The sequence below is a fragment of the Caloenas nicobarica genome, chromosome 2 (assembly GCF_036013445.1).
Source record: "Caloenas nicobarica isolate bCalNic1 chromosome 2, bCalNic1.hap1, whole genome shotgun sequence".
NCBI classification, from domain to species: Eukaryota; Metazoa; Chordata; class Aves; order Columbiformes; family Columbidae; genus Caloenas; species Caloenas nicobarica.
In genome coordinates, this window is record NC_088246.1 from 7,475,446 (window position 1) to 7,491,459 (window position 16,014).

Sequence of the window (16,014 nt, forward strand, 5' to 3'; positions counted from 1 at the left end):
GTAAGAAGAAAAATTTCATTTCGTTCAAAATTTAAATTCTTATAGGAAATGAAAAAGTTCCGAAGAAAGGGCTTTTCATTACTATTGAACCCCTCACATTTTATAAGCAAACTGAAAACTGTTAGCCTTTAACCTCGGTGTTTACGAATGGAAAATAATGGATCAGTTTACCACGATTCCAGTACAGTATCCAGGCTGGAAACACAGTAAAGAGTACTGGCTGCATTATTCCATTAGCATGAGCCACCCTTAAAGTAGAAAGAAAATAAGAATGCTTCTATACCTAGTTTACACAAATCAAAATGCATGTATATCTATATAGGAACAAGTACTTGTCAAGAACTGCTAAAAACAAATGGATGTAGTAGGGTTTAATTTCTTCCATCTCCAAGAATCTACGATTATAAAAGTCTCATCTTCAAACTTTACAGGACATCTACATAAGCTTTCCTCACTCCTCCGCTTCTGTACAAATCATATACAATAAAGAGTTTCCGTTCTGATGTACAAACACCGGTTTGCACCTTAATACAGATGAAAAGACTGTTCTCTGGCACCTGATTTCCTCCGCAGTGCCTGTGTATTGCAGCACAGAGCACTTTGGATCCACACTTCTGGAATCTTCAGCTCAAGTAACATGCACTGATCAACAGGCCACAGCTTCTGCAACTCCAAAGTTGTAAATAATGAGAAAAATCTACCACTTGTTTGTATAACAATCAACAGTTTATTAATGGATATGGTGAAATTTTAGCTATCCACCAAAGATGTGTAAAAAATTGTCATGAAAGTAAAAATAAATAAAGCTGTTTTTAAAATCAGTCTTGTTTTACATCTCCGTTCAGAATGCAACATTTAACACAAAACTGTCATTAAAGTTTTAAAGAAGTCTACCGATATTCAAATTACAGCTTTTATGACAAATCTAATGAGAACTGAAACTGATTTGGTTTTAGGTTTAAAGACTTTCACATTCAAATACAGTGTCTCGTTTAGCACAACACTTCCTTTGACAGTGATGGGCAACAGTGATGACATATTGCTGTATTTTGACATAAGGCACTATGATATGAATATGCCATACACTTGCCTTATGTCACATATATCCATTGCTGACCAGTGACTTCTGTCAAATACAAAATGAAAAAGTTTCAGAATACAGTGCATTTTAATGAAGGACATCATGTGAAGTCTTCCAGCAAATGTTTTGAAGACATTTTGAAATACAAGCCTACATTTTAACATAAGCTTTTTGTCATGCTGCTTTTGTTTTTTGCGACATCACTGGGGGGAATAGACTCATCAGCCATCACCAAGTCCCAATACACATTCTCAACCATCCTGCTCTGTTCTATTGCAGTCACTGTTCTTGAGACAAACTTGACCCAGAAGCTTTATTCAAGTTCTCCTACAAGCGTGCGCACATTCAGGGCAGTCATTCGCTTTCATTCTCCTTTTGTTTGGCACCTGTTAACAGAAGAGGAAAGGCACATGTGATTTCCTTACGCACGGAGCACTTGGCTTCCAGAAAAGCACGGCTCATCCTGAATGCTGGAACTATGACCACGGTATCAGAGCCTTACTCCTGGATATAATTTATAAAGAATAAGCTGCAGGATTGCTAAACGCTAATGTAAAACAGAGTGAGGAAGGCCTTGAGACCATATTCCTTCTAACGTCATTGCAAGTTCTGGGAAGTTAGTAAAAGTGGCTTTGAAGATTCTCTCCAGCGCAAAAATTTATTTTTAAAAAATCCAACCAAAAAGCCCCACTCCAAATCTGTCCATCAGCTTAGATGCCAAGCTTAATCACAATAGCATCAAAAAACAAAGACCTGCTCGAGAACAAACTATGTAAGAATTCAGTTCAACTACACTGTGCCAATGGACCCATTTTTTCTGGCTCAGAGGCAGATTTTGGGTACAGGAGGAATCTGAGAGACGTGTTCAGCAGGACAGTGTAGCACCTTGCCTCTTCTCCAAGTACTCAAACGAGAGACATGCTGGGTAACGACTGAATCCTATGGTGAGTTTGGCTTCAGCATCCAACTCCAGAGAGCAAAAGTCTCTTGCCAGCAACCTGGAGTTACTACTTGTAATGAATAATCAAAATACTGGATGTATTTAATGAATTTTTCAGTTTTCACATCAGAACTGATACTTTTTCCCCTAGCATAGGTTGGTCTTAATTTCTGCCAGTCGCTAAATTTTCCTTTCTAGTCTGTGAAGAGAAATGGACACTTTTAGGGCATGATTTACCTGGTCATTCTTATGCATCAACTTTAAGAGGTAAATCACGCTCCAGACTACAAATTAGATCTACGTTGCAGGCATCCTCACTTCATGAGACAAATCCCAACCTAAAAATCAGACAGTTGCCTGTGAACTGCAATCTAACACCTAACTGCTCTTAAATACGCCTTCGCTCACCTCATCTCTTCCAGTGGCATAATCCTGCTCCCTCTGTCGCTCTAACCCTTGTACTCCACACTAGACTCTTCCGCAAGCCAGTGACAAAACTCGGCAGCTTTTTTGCTGGCTCAGTTTCCTGTTAGATTGATGCGCTAAAGCAGCTCCCAGAGGGATCTCAACTGTGGGTGCTGCCACACGTTAAACACCAGAAGCACATCACCCAGAGTATGGGAGCGGGAAATGTCCTTTTTAATTACAGAGCAGGTATCAGCTCACAGGGTTGTAACTTCAGTGTCCGTGTAACTCCAGTGTAACAAAGCTCTTGGTTTGTCAGGCCCCGGATTCATCTTTTCTGTCTAAACTTTGCTTCGTTACCAGCAGGATCTACCCTTCTTGGTTCCTTTCACAGAAAGCTCAGCTACATGTTCTTCCGGGCCATTAATGCACTGACATCTTTTCAGAAGAAAAATCTTACTAGTCTAAAAAGCTACATTAACTTTTTAAAAACCTACAGAGGAGAAAGACTTTTAGATTATCATGTTATCTATCAGTGCAAGTAACAGATCCTAGTCAAGCTCACATTTAGACTTTTTTTTTTAATAGACGTATCCAGTTCAATTTGCTTAGTCTGATATTTTTTTTAAGCAAAATTGTAGTCCTCAAGACATTTTGTGTCTTCCTCACAAAGCCAAAAGAGGGCTTTGCTTTAGTTGTTGTGACACTGAATGTGGTCAAAGTTACAATTACGAACATAAAGCAGGTTAGTAACTGGGTAAAACTTAAAGACACCCAACAAAACCAAACCAACCCTCCCCACTCCATCCCAACATGAAAGTAGCAGAAATAAACCTATTGTGGGATACTCTTGTTAAAAGGAACCTGATCGTGTTTAGTAAAACACTAGGGATTTCTACTGGAAAAATTCTGGTGGTCTGGGGTGACATTTCTGACACAGTTTTGCCAACCAAAGCCCACAGCACCCTGGGGAACCGCCGGGCTCCCAGCACAGCTGCACCCACACTGAGCACTGGAACTTGGGAAGGTGCCCTGTTGCAGATGTTGATACGCACAACATTCAACATCATCCTGGTTAAAAAAAATAATCAAGACCTTTTTTTCTAAAAAGAAGCTATATGAACAGCAATGACATTCATGAAGCTCCTGCCTGCATTCCTCAGTCAGCAAGAGACTGATAGTTAATATTTTCCTCAGCTTTTTCCTGAAGAGAAACGAAAAGTGTATTTAAAAACTATGATAAAGCAGTTATGAAAGTTGAAAATCCAAAGTCTGTCATTGACAAATAAATTAAAACCAGCAAGGTGTACAGACTACCGCATGATTTATGGCAAAGCTCAGAAGGCAACATCCATACCTGCTGGTGTGAGTACCAAAGCCTGTAGAATGTCGGAAAGGGAGATGATACCCACAATGCTATCGGCTTCATTCACTACCACCAAACGATGAACCTGCAAGCAGCAAAAATATTTTGAGATATTTGCCTGATTTAAAATAATAACTAAAGCAAACAAATTAAAAAAATCTTACATTAATGCAGTATGAAGACAAGTAGAAAAAAAAAGAATGGTTCAAAATGTTGGTGATACCGATTTCACACAGCAGTACCAACATGCTGACCCTTCGTAAATGAAAACTAGTGCATTTTTTAAAAGCACCCAGCTATCTGACATAGCAACAAAATCAGATTTGAAGTGGCAGCTGAGCCATGATCTAGGTCTTTGAAATAATTTTGCTCTCCAAAAGTGGCACTTACATCAAACACTTTTCCTCAACTTACAGGCTCTGCCCAACTCAGCCTGTGATCTCAAAAAATAAGATGCAGGAAAAAAAAAAAAGCTTCCTTCTGACAAATAGTTTCTCAGAGAGAGGCACAGCACTAACATTTGTATCTCGACACATCTAAGTTGGTTTTAACCTGATTTTTCTGGCAGGGCTACACTACTAAGTGCCAGATTGGTTTTAAGAGCCTCATTTTGCATGAGGACAGAAAAAAAAAATTTCAACCTATTTAGCGCAGACTCCCTGTAGGGTTAATATACACAAGTATACAACTTGGATGAAAGATTTATCAACTGTAAGACTGTATTTTTAAATAATGATCTTATCCTTACAAATCTATTCTAGGAAACATTTTATACCACAGTGTTTTTGTCCTACATGTAGGGAAAGCGGGTGGATACTCCTGTGTCCGGAGGCTCATCGGCCAGAGCAGGCGACTGTACTGAAAGCCCCACTGCAGAACCAGAGTGTCCTACTACATGGTCACTTTTTACCCAAGTGAATTCTCTCTCTTTACTACTTCAAGTTTAAATAATTAGATATAATGGTGAAGAAAGTGAAAAGAATTTTTGTCATCTTCTCACAGGGGTGATAGCAAGAAAGCATCAGTCTTGGTTTAATAGATACGTTCATTTACGGTTAAGTTCAACCACTTCGATGCTAGTGAGATGCAAGAAAAGAGGTGCTGTGAATTATTTGAACAATCATACCCACTTGATATGGGGAGGAAAGAAAAACAAGGGGAAGGGAGAGAAAAATTTAATTGCTTTTTGATGAAACTATGTTGGCGATATTTTAGATGGGGTTATTAGTTTTTGTATATGCACTTATTTAATCATTTTGTTCTTCTCTCAGTGTAATGAATTCAAGGAAAATGGACAATGTAATTGTTTCATTTCCAGTAGATCAAGCACTCGTCTGGCAGCTAAAAATAGCTTGTAGCTTTGACTGACCTGTTTTTACGTATAATCTCACTATGTTTGGACTAAACCAAAGGGTAGGAGTTGTTCTTAAAATCCTAATATCTAAAGCTTCTTAAGGTAGTGATAAAATTATCCATATTTGAAATTTGTACATAAGCAATGCTAAAATTATTCAATTTCAGGAAGAAGCTCAAGCAAATACAGAAAGTTACAAGTAAAAAATGCCTAAAGGGTAGAACAGAAGGGGTTATTAGCAAAGTAAGAAGTTTTACCACATGTGGTTACGGCCCTGAAGATTAAAAAAAAAATAATCTTGTAATGGAAGAAGTTAAAACATCTAAATGGAGCTGATCACAACTTGGAGACAACAGAAATTGGTAATACTGATTTTCTTCTGCAGAGGCGTAACAGGGGAGGAAGACTTGCCTCGTTTCCCTGAAAATAAGACAGGGACTTTAATTTTTGCTCCAAAAGATGCTTACCTTTTTACACGTATAGCTGCCTGGACGCTATTTAAATTTACTTTTTTAATGAACTGTAACTAGGGCTTATTTTTGGAGTAGGGCTTATATTTCAAGCATCCTCAAAAATCCTGAAAAAAATCACGCTAGGGCTTATTTTTGGGGTAGGTCTTATTTTTGTGGAAACAGGGTACATACTTGTTCACCTCTGTGTAGAAAAAAGTTCCCTGTACTAACAAAGATGATAAACACCACAAAAAGAATGGCAAGCACACAGATAAATCATTCACAAGAACAGTTAGTGAAGGCTTCTTCACAAGAATTTATTTTCTGGCCCTGTTTCACAGTATTTCTATGACAGCAGTGCAGGATTCCATAAGCAGTAACTAATTGTACTCATTAAATTTCCTGAATAATAGGTCAATCAACCTAGCTATAAGATGGAGTTTCTAGAATTATTAAGATGGAGTTTATAGAATTATTAGTCTGCAAAATGTATGGCAGGCTTGGAAGAAACGCTTTGCATTCCGTTCAGTTAATGTCATAAAACAAACACAAATAACAGAGTATTATTACAGATGTATGATATTTTCCACATCTCTAAAAGCATCTATGAGTCTCTAAAGCAAACTGATACCTAACACATGTAGGTATGAAAAAAATACTTTCATCAAGTAACCAAAATATCTTCGAAAGGATAATTTTGTACTATTTATTAGTTTAGTAACACAAGTTTGAACTCACAGTGAAGGGAAAAAACAAAAAGCGAACTCACCTCAGCCTTCACTATTCTATCCACAATGGTCTCCAGTGTTTCCAGCATACTACACTTTACAACACCTTCAAAATACTGCGAACGGTGCTGTAGCGCTTGCGTCACCGTGATATCTAGGTTATTATATGTTTTTTCAGCAGCAAGATTCTGGAAAACAAAACCAAACCATCAAGGCACATAACACATCTCAGTACTTAGTAAAGTACTCAATAAAGTAACATTTTAGCATCATGTAGACAGGCATTTCTGGTGTAAATTCAGCCTGTTCCAAGTCACATCTCAAACAAAGCAGATTCTCTTCAGCTTCAGGGTTTGGGAACAGTCAAGCATGCAATTATGTTCAACACGATATGATAGACTGGGTTAATAGATAAAATATTGCTACTTTGTGATATGCATTAGGCCAGTGAAAATCTCTCTACTCTCCTGTCTGATATTTGGCTTGAAGTCACTCATCCTGCTTTTGTCATGAGTAGAAAATGTAAAGATTTTAGAATATACTTGAATATCCAATTTTATGCTGTTTGTTTTTCACAGGACAGGGGAGGACACCAACTGCTCTGAACACCACCCATGAAGTAGATCTTAGTGGATGTCTAATGAGAGAACAAATTAAAGGTTTTGTTCACTTTTCTTATTGCTGGGCTCAAACTCCCTCTTCTGGACTGTGCTGGCACTGCCATTTGACAGCAATTTCCGTGTATATATTTTTTAATAACTACTATAAAAATAATATAAATGAAAACCCATCACCACCACTAAAAGTAAGAAGATTCAAAGTGTGAAAGCCAGTATTCTCGACTTTCATTTTAAGAACAGGACCAGGCTTGCAGCAAGAGGACTTTGCCCAGACCAGCAAAAGCTCTTTTTGTAGGTGAGACCACAGTGATGCTTTGATAGTGTTGGCACATCCTGGCCTGTTGATTTTGTGTACTGAAGCACTGAAGAACAAACACATACCTTTAAAATGAAAACACTGGACCAAGCAATAAAATGAAAGTAAGTTTTGGCTAGAATATACTGTGATTGGTCAAGTTTTTGGATTGAATTACACTGAACGCGACAAGATTGTCTTGAGATGACCATGAAGATACAAGCAGGTGTAGTTAACTCATTTAACTAATCCCTAATGAAGGATGCTCAGAAAATATAACAAGCCTCTGCAAACTGAAGCCACCTTTCCCACAATAATTACTGTAATATAAAGCTGCGTCTATACCGTCACACCATTCTCAGGTTTCTCTCATCAAGAACATGAAAATTAATTCAGAACTGTATTAAAATGAAAGGAATCCGTCAGCTTAGCCAGCTGTACATACAGGCACAGCTGAACAGGCTGATTTAAGTAAGCATATTAGCCACATGGTTTAAAGTTAAAACCACCAGTTGAATCTTGCAAATTCTATATTTATTGGAAGATCAGATTGTACATTTCGGATTTTTCTTTTTCTTCTTTTAAGACTTGAAGATCAGGCTGAAGCGGACTGATGAAAAACTGGAAGCCTCAGAGGTGATTTTCTTCTAAGAATAGAAGCTAGCAGGCAAAGTAAATGAAATGCATCTTCAAACTGCTGTGTTGTAAAGATAGTAAAGAGTACATCCAGATTCAAACCCGGATGATGCTCAAGGATGCCATACCACCGAGAACAACATATCTTTTCCCCCCATTTAATAAGCAAACTAGTATATGTGAGGAAAATCTCAAATACATGACAGACGCCCTTATTCTCTCATGTTACCAGCTAGAAGCAAACAATTATATCCTAAAGCCTTTGTAGTTGTCATCTTTGTTGTAGTCTCAATATATATTTTTTCCAAAGAAAAGATCCAGCATCTCAAAAAATCCTATAACTTTTGTTGCCCCATCAATTAAAATGAGAAGAATAAGTGAAAAACGTAAGAAACCCTCTTCCTTTTGGCATCTTTCTGAAAAAGAATGGGTAATAAGGGAAACATAACCTTCCTCAGCCTAACACAGTGACAAGATAAATTGAAACACTGAACCCACCAACTGTGAAATGTCATTGTCTCTGCTACATTAGATCACCCTTGGGACAGCTACTGCCTATTCCCTGAGCAGCCTTTATGGCACAACAGCGTTTTACACAGCAGAGAATCCCAAAGAACAAAAAACAAAAGCCTAGCAAAGAGAGGTAAGACCAATGACATTGTGAAATTTTCAGTATTAAGCACACTGTTTGCAGCCACAGATATTTATAAGTGTAAAGTATTACCATTTGGGACTATTCTCCCTATTTCTGAAAGCATTCTACACAGCGTTTCAGACATCTGGATTCTTCATTAGCACCAGCAGGCTGGTGGAATAAGCAACTTGGGCACTTACATTTTTAAGAAATAAGGTAGCTACCAGAATTCCCAATTAGAAGGCAGGTCCATACAGCTGGGAGGGGACAGAGATAAAAACACTAAATATATTTTTCAAGTTTCTGAAGAACACAAGAATAGAAGAGCCCTTGCTCTCTGAGGGTGGCAAATCGCAGCATCAATCTGACTGCGATGTTGCAACTCCCGAGGGAAAACCAGAAACAGCGGCCTGAATTCGATGTAAACCAGAAGGAACACAGACACAATACTCTGGAGTCTGAGACTCGCACAAAAGAACGGGCCAAGTAGTTTTAATTCACTGAGAAGGTCAAGTCATACAAAGCACCCAGACTGCACGAAGAAATCTGCGTTCTATTTGAAAACAGACCGTGGAATGGCAGCGACTGGGAGAGTCCAATCTCAAAAATAGAAACAAACATAAAAAACCCCTCTGCCTTCTCTTTGTAATAGCACAGCCAGATCTGATTTTGGGTGACCTCCAGAGCAGTAGATGCCTGTGTCCAAGTAGTATTACTAAGGACAGCTTAAATAAAAAATAATAACTAAAAAAATGCTGTGCAGGGTGAATCGAATCTGTTTTATTCAGTTTGTTAACTAAAGAACAAAATAGCCAAAAATTGACATATTAACAAATTAATTTGCAAATGCTTACTGCATATAAAATATTTAATACCATTTAAGAGATATACTTACTATTACATCAAATTTGGAATAAATATCTACAACTTTTCCTAAAAAGAAAAACAAAAATTAATAAAGTACTTAAAATACGAGAATCAGTTTTCTTGCTTCCTGCTTTCATTTGTTACCTTATAATTACATCGACAGAAAACAGACAGGTCAAGAAGGAAAGATGTGAAAAAAAACACCCACCAAACCCAACAACCCACCAAACCATGAAGATCTTCTGAGCCTACCAACCTACATCTTGCATAAATGTCTTTATATTCTATTTTCTCCCCCCGCCGCCTTTTTTCTTCAAGTTTTTTTAATTCTTTCTGTCTTCTCCTCCTCCCCAAATCAATCCAGAGCTCAGCACCATTTATCTTACCCCACTTCTGTACGCAGAAGACCCAACACCCACCTGACTCATCCACAACAGGCAATGCCGATATCCTTCTCTCTACAAATATATTCAAGGCTTTAATGATAGGAGTGTCGGGATGGATGAAGGCAATGTTGTGGTAAGTTCCTATTCCAAGTTCATCCAGATTCTTCTTCATAAAGGCAGGCTTTGGCATCTCTGACATCTAGGACAGGCAGAATTCATGTATTTACAGTGTGGTTTTGTGCATCTACCATGTTTTGAACATCTACCATGTTTCCATGTGACTGGTATATATATTAGGAGATCCATATTCAGTCACCCATCTACAGCCTCCAAGCGATCGTTACTGATTGTTACCGTAATCTGCTACTAGATTAACATAAAGCCAAAACAAGCCCAGATCTCAAAGCATTAGTTGTGTTCAAAGCAGCTCTAAATTAAGACTATGTCACTTAAATTTTTTACTCATTTATTTATTTTTGTTGTAAGGCATCACTAAAAGCTTTTGATCCTAAGCTATGTCATTCCCACTGAAACTAGAAAGAGAGGATAGCAAAACACACTATACACTGAATACTTATTTTGAACTCCTGTTGCTTTGTATAGTCCCCTATTCATTCCTGTGGCTGCAATAAGCTACAGTGAGTAATGATAATGTTGTCTCTGGGAGACAATTTCTTTTTCTATTTGTGTAAACAAGTTTCCGAAGCTGAGTAAATCTTCCAGAAAGGACAACAAACTACTCAAATAGCCAAGTCCTTGTCATTTAGGTTTCTTTAAATGACTAAGCCAAAGTCAATGTCCAGGTTCTACATCAAGCTTTAATTTCTCCATTATCAAAAATGATACTTACAGACACAAATAATATGGAAGTGTATCAAGAAATTTCTGCACTAAAACTCAAATTACCTTAAAATGCCTACTGAGAGAAAAAAAAATCAGTTAAGCAAAGCATAACTAAATACTTACAAAAAGCTGGAGGAACTTGAGGATTCTTTTATGGGTAAGTATATAAAGTGCATTTCCACTGACAGGATCTATAACCGGCAATCTGTGGATTTTGTTTTTGATCAATGAATATACAGCATCAAAAAGGCTGAAGGAAAAAAATAGGGTTTTTAATGAATTCCAGCTGGCAATGAGTAATGTCAAGTGATATATACACATATTTACAAACACCCAGGAAGTACATATCATAAGTAATTATTTATATTATCTTTAATGTTATAGAAAACAAAAGTTAAGGGATTTCAAATTAACTTTTGCAGCTGGTAAAACAGATCAACAACAATATGCTCATGAACATCTAAAATCAGTATAGGAAAACGTTGTGGAAAGTGACTTTTTGTGGTAGAAAAAAATAGCAGAAATATTTCTGCAAATCTGTAAGTTGTTTTTCCAGTGAGTGCTGCGCTCATGGCATCTCCGAATGGATATTCCCGTCCAGAGACACAGTAAAAACCAGAGTGTTCTTGCCCTTAATGCATCTCAATCCCAAACTTCTGTAACATTTTATAGGAAGAGCATTTCTACGGATAAGTGCATATATGCAATTAAGCCAAACCAATTATCTGATCATTTCATTGAATTATCATTGGGGATTGGCAATCAGTTATTCCCAGGAGATGTGAAACATTCCTGCAGATGACCGTTCAGCAATACTCTAGTCTAGGCAAGCCTGCTCTTCATGCAAGTAACACTTTTCCCCCCCACCTCGGTCCTAGTAAGATGATGATAAAACAGCTGACAACAAACGGCAATAAATTAGTAAGTCAAAAAAGTTAGTAAAACTTTGCTAAACACCTCCTTGCTGGAGTAGGTGTTTTCCCATACACTGTATGTTTTGAGTCCGCTACAGGGATGAACTATTCCCATCGGATATACATGGAGCCAGGATTCCCACTGGAGATTCCATTCCTGAGTAAGCATTTAACTACTGGAGTAAGCATTTAACTACTCCTAAGGGCAGCCGTCTGATTGTCACAGAACCTGAATCCATTTCTGGCCCAGGTCTGAAGTCAACTTGCTGTACAGTGTTATACACGTCCTACCGCATCATCTTTATTGCGACACTTCTTTGACTGAAAGCAATTATACTGTTTTGTTGTCTTAACGATACTCTTTGCAACAAGCTACCATTCAAAATACGTTCCTTAGGACTTCACTGAACAACTTATTCATGACTTGGTAGCAATTCTATTGACGACAGAGCATATCATTACTTGAGGTAATCACTACAGTTCCCTTCACCAGTTTCCTTTGCTAGGGCACGAGCAATCGTATTCCACAAACCTAAAGCAAGAACCAGAACATCACTCTCCAGTTCAGAAATTAAGTAGTACTCAAGTTGTTAAGTGATCAACTAAAGCTCTCTCTCAAGTTATCTTTGGTAAATAAGGTATAATGGCAGTTCAAAAACTATTTCTTTTAAGTTTCATCAAGAAGAAAAGGACAGTCACTTATATTTTAAGGGACACAACCTAGTAGCAGAGCAGAACAGAACACAGAGATACTGTCTTTCCTTTATCTAAGGAAAGCAATTTGCATTGAAATGTAAGTTTTCAACGACTATGGTTGCTGAGAAGAGACCGCTGAAAGGCTCTGGACTGCTTTTCAGTTTCATTAAACAAACATGACTTGAAGGCGAGCTTGAGGGGTCATCATGCTGACCCTTTTTTGCATATTTTCAGGCAATTCATTTTGATCCATGACTAGTTCATTTACCAGAAGTATTACACTGATAAAAGATCGAAGTTTAGCTAAAAATTATCTTTTTTGGATAATTAAAAAAAGTCCTTACTCGAAATAAAAAGCCCCCAGACCTCCTTAATTATACTAAAAGACAGTCCGTTATTGTACACTAGTTTACAATATAAATTGTTTCTTAGTAATTCAGTGTTGACCTCGAGTTAGTTTATTTCATGTTAAGCAGACTGAAAAGCAAAATCCTACCTTGCATCTGGGGAGATGTTCACTAAAGGTTTAAATGTCTCTTGCAAATAAAGCTCTGTGTACAGAAAATTAAACATACCATTACCACTTCATTAGCTTTTTTATGATAACATTTTATTAATTCATTCATACAAAATTATGGGGAAGAAAGAGAACAATATACACAGTTACTTTAGATATTCCACCACTTATGCACACTCCTCTATATTGACAATAAAAATAGAGAAGTTTTAAGAGTGGGACTAAACTGGTTACCACCAGGGGTCACTGCAACGACAGCAAATAATTCTTCACCAGTTCCTTTCCTGAGAGGGTCTGCTGCATACAGTATTATATACTTCTATACGCTATTTCATGGCATATAGTCTATTTTTGACATAAAGCTTCCTCCCTGCTAGACTAGAAAAGTCACCTCACACAATTCACTCTGGCATCGTCTGCTGCTCATCCATCAGCTCACACAATACGTAGGGTCATCTATTCATTCTGCATCCTGGCTCTCATACATTCCCATTCCACATACAGTCATCAACTCCATAGCCATACCTTAGAAAGTATGTGGATAGAGAAAAGCTAAGTCTATGATTAATTAAAAATCCACTATACTGAGCAGCATTAGAACATATTAAATTATCAACAAGTAGTACGTAATTCTTACCCCTCCAGGTTTCTATCTTGTGCTCCTCCAATTCATAAATCTGAACCTACAATGGGTAGAAAGTTTAACCTGAAGAATTAATTTTAAACCCAACATCATTAACAATATTATAAATATCTGAATAATTACATTTCCTTGCAGCAATCTAACAGAGTAAGAACAGCCCGGAATAACATTTCTCGGCAGTAACTAGAGGAGTAGGGTGTAATCCTGCTCACAGGGACCTATCATTTCATACCGGACCTATCATTTCAGGGGACTGGAAAGATCTTTTACCTGTCTGGGTTTGTTGTCTAGATCTCTTCTAGACTCAAAGGCATCACTCTCCTCAGTAATTTATTGCACCTTAATTATGCCAGAGTAAACCCTTTGATTATTCTCTACACTCAAACCAGTAAAAAGCTTACCCTGATCACTTGACGCTGACAGAGATGAATTTCATTGTTCCTCGATTACAAACAACCAAGAGCACTTGGTTTAGTGCTCGGTTCAATCACAAGAACCAACATTATACGGCTCCCCCTGCCCCCAAGTTTAATAATTTACTGATGTTACATTCTTCAAATGTTTTTGGGCACTGCACCCAAGCCATACGTGCTCTCAGCATTTCTCCTGTGCAAACAACGGTGCCCATCTGACCTGTGTTCAGCTTGTCCCCAGGACCAAATAGGCCAGAAAAAAGTTACAAAAAAGTTGTTTTCTGCTGGGTTAGCTTCCTTAACTGGCTCACAAAACAGACAGGCAAATGATACTGGACAAAGGATGGGGCAAGTCTGCAGCTTTTGATGGCTGCTTATCATCAGATCAGCTTGGTGTTAACATCAAACCACCCTCGAGAGTCCAGTCTTCCAAGTTCTTGGACCATGCTATAGGGAGAAATGGCCTGAAGGCTCCTCAGTCATTTAAAAATATTATCTAGTACATGAACAGCAACACGCTGCACACTGTATGTGATGTGATGCATTTAGAAAAAAATGACTAAAATAATTAAAAATGTTACTTTTAGCATAATTTCACCTAGTAAGACTAGAATATTCCCTGATGGAACATTATTTTATTTGTTTGTTTGGTTGTTTTTTTTTTAATAGAAGACTGCATCCATCACTCAGGTCAAATGTCACTTCTCAGCTATCCCTCCCTACTGCTGCCATTTTAAGCACAACCTATGGAATAGGATGTTAGACAACATAAACAGGAGTGACAACAGTCAGATCTTAGGGAAAGTTACATGGAAAAATTGGTAGTATCGAGATTGAGGGTCACTACAATATGGAAACCATGTTAAGGAAGTCACCAGCGTGCAATCACTTTTCATTTGCTTCTCTCCCTACTCCTTGTGAATCCCCAGGAGAAAAAAAAAAAATATACATAAATTCTTTAACAGGAAGAAAGGACATTGCACCATATAATGGGCATGTGACAAGAATTTCACCATAAATTTTAAAAATTAACATAAGCTGTGCGAAGCCTAATGCATCACATGAGCACTTCATCCAACTGTTCTTGATTTTTTTTTAGCTAATAAAACATAGTACATATGTTTTAATTGGTAGAGGGGGAATTGTGATTTGACAGGAACAAGAAAGGGATGTAAATGTTGGTATGAACATGCAAGCAAGAAAATTTCATCAACTGGCTGCCAATGGGAATTTTAAATTATGGTTAATTGAAGCCAACAGATCTCCAAGCGATTGTGCAAGTCAGCCATGTAACTAAAATATTCGCATACATTTAACTGGTTTAACTTTTTTATTCTACACCATCACTCCAAGAACAGAGTAACCTTTTAATGCATCTGAGCCTCTGTAAGCTGGTGTTCTGCTGAACTCTGCACACTTCACAACAGCTCTATCATGGTCATGAGACAGAGATGATTATATAAACCTGTGAACCACACATAGCTACAGACTTGATTTTTAAGCACAATGAACTTTTTAATGTAACTTCAAGATATTGCCCCCCCAAACGCTTTTTGGTTGATATTTGCCATTTATATAGAGTTCTAATTACTATTGAAATATGTGCTTTGAATCAACCTGAACACAAATAAGTACAGGGCTCAATAATCAAGTGTTTTCCTTCATACTTTCAATGTCACATCCAGCTTTTAGTAAGTACGTTATGCCAGGTCCTTCATCCCAAATACATTAGTCATTAGTTGCAATACTACAACGAAGGCTATAATTATGGTAAGCACCGCACAAAACATCATCAATGGTAGTAGTCATTAAGGAAATGCCTCATGTTTATACATGTATAACTGAGTAAGACAGAGTACGTTACCTTCATGGCTAAAGCTACAACTGAACCCAGCTACCCAGATATCATTCTAAGACCTTCCTCACAAAGCCACCTTTTCTTTCAAAATATTCCCCCCAGGGAGTACACCCGTGACATAAGCTTCCAAAGACACTACTGCTACTAAATCTTTTGGTTTGATACTTCAATTTCTGTACTGCATGGCAAATGGTAAAAGTACAGCTTAACATCATACTTACCATTGGAGACTTATAGTATCTATGCAGTATGTTAATGAAATCTGTAATTGTTAACATTCCTGTAACAAGTGACAGATAAAAAACAAATTCTTCAGATATATACTGAATGTATAGAACTTCCAGCTATTTTCTCTATTTGCATTCA

The 16,014-nt window shown here is 37.6% G+C and overlaps 1 protein-coding gene across 6 annotated transcripts in view; it reads right to left on the reverse strand.

Moving 5' to 3' along the window:
* Positions 1-777: 777 nt before the first annotated feature.
* Positions 778-16,014, reverse strand: part of PRKAG2 (protein kinase AMP-activated non-catalytic subunit gamma 2) — a 230,634-nt gene continuing 215,397 nt past the window's right edge. For 5 of the 6 annotated variants that reach the window (XM_065627202.1, XM_065627205.1, XM_065627204.1 and 2 more), the window contains 9 exons: positions 15,870-15,928; positions 13,372-13,417; positions 12,714-12,768; positions 10,731-10,857; positions 9,798-9,963; positions 9,407-9,444; positions 6,368-6,514; positions 3,784-3,877; positions 778-1,467 (listed from right to left, as the gene is read on the reverse strand). In XM_065627202.1, coding sequence (XP_065483274.1) covers positions 1,436-1,467; positions 3,784-3,877; positions 6,368-6,514; positions 9,407-9,444; positions 9,798-9,963; positions 10,731-10,857; positions 12,714-12,768; positions 13,372-13,417; positions 15,870-15,928 — 764 coding nt within the window. In that variant the 3' untranslated portion in view covers positions 778-1,435. Of the gene's footprint in view, positions 1,468-3,783; positions 3,878-6,367; positions 6,515-8,711; positions 8,769-9,406; positions 9,445-9,797; positions 9,964-10,730; positions 10,858-12,713; positions 12,769-13,371; positions 13,418-15,869; positions 15,929-16,014 lie in introns of those variants that run through there. The other variant, XM_065627203.1, reaches the window with a different exon arrangement.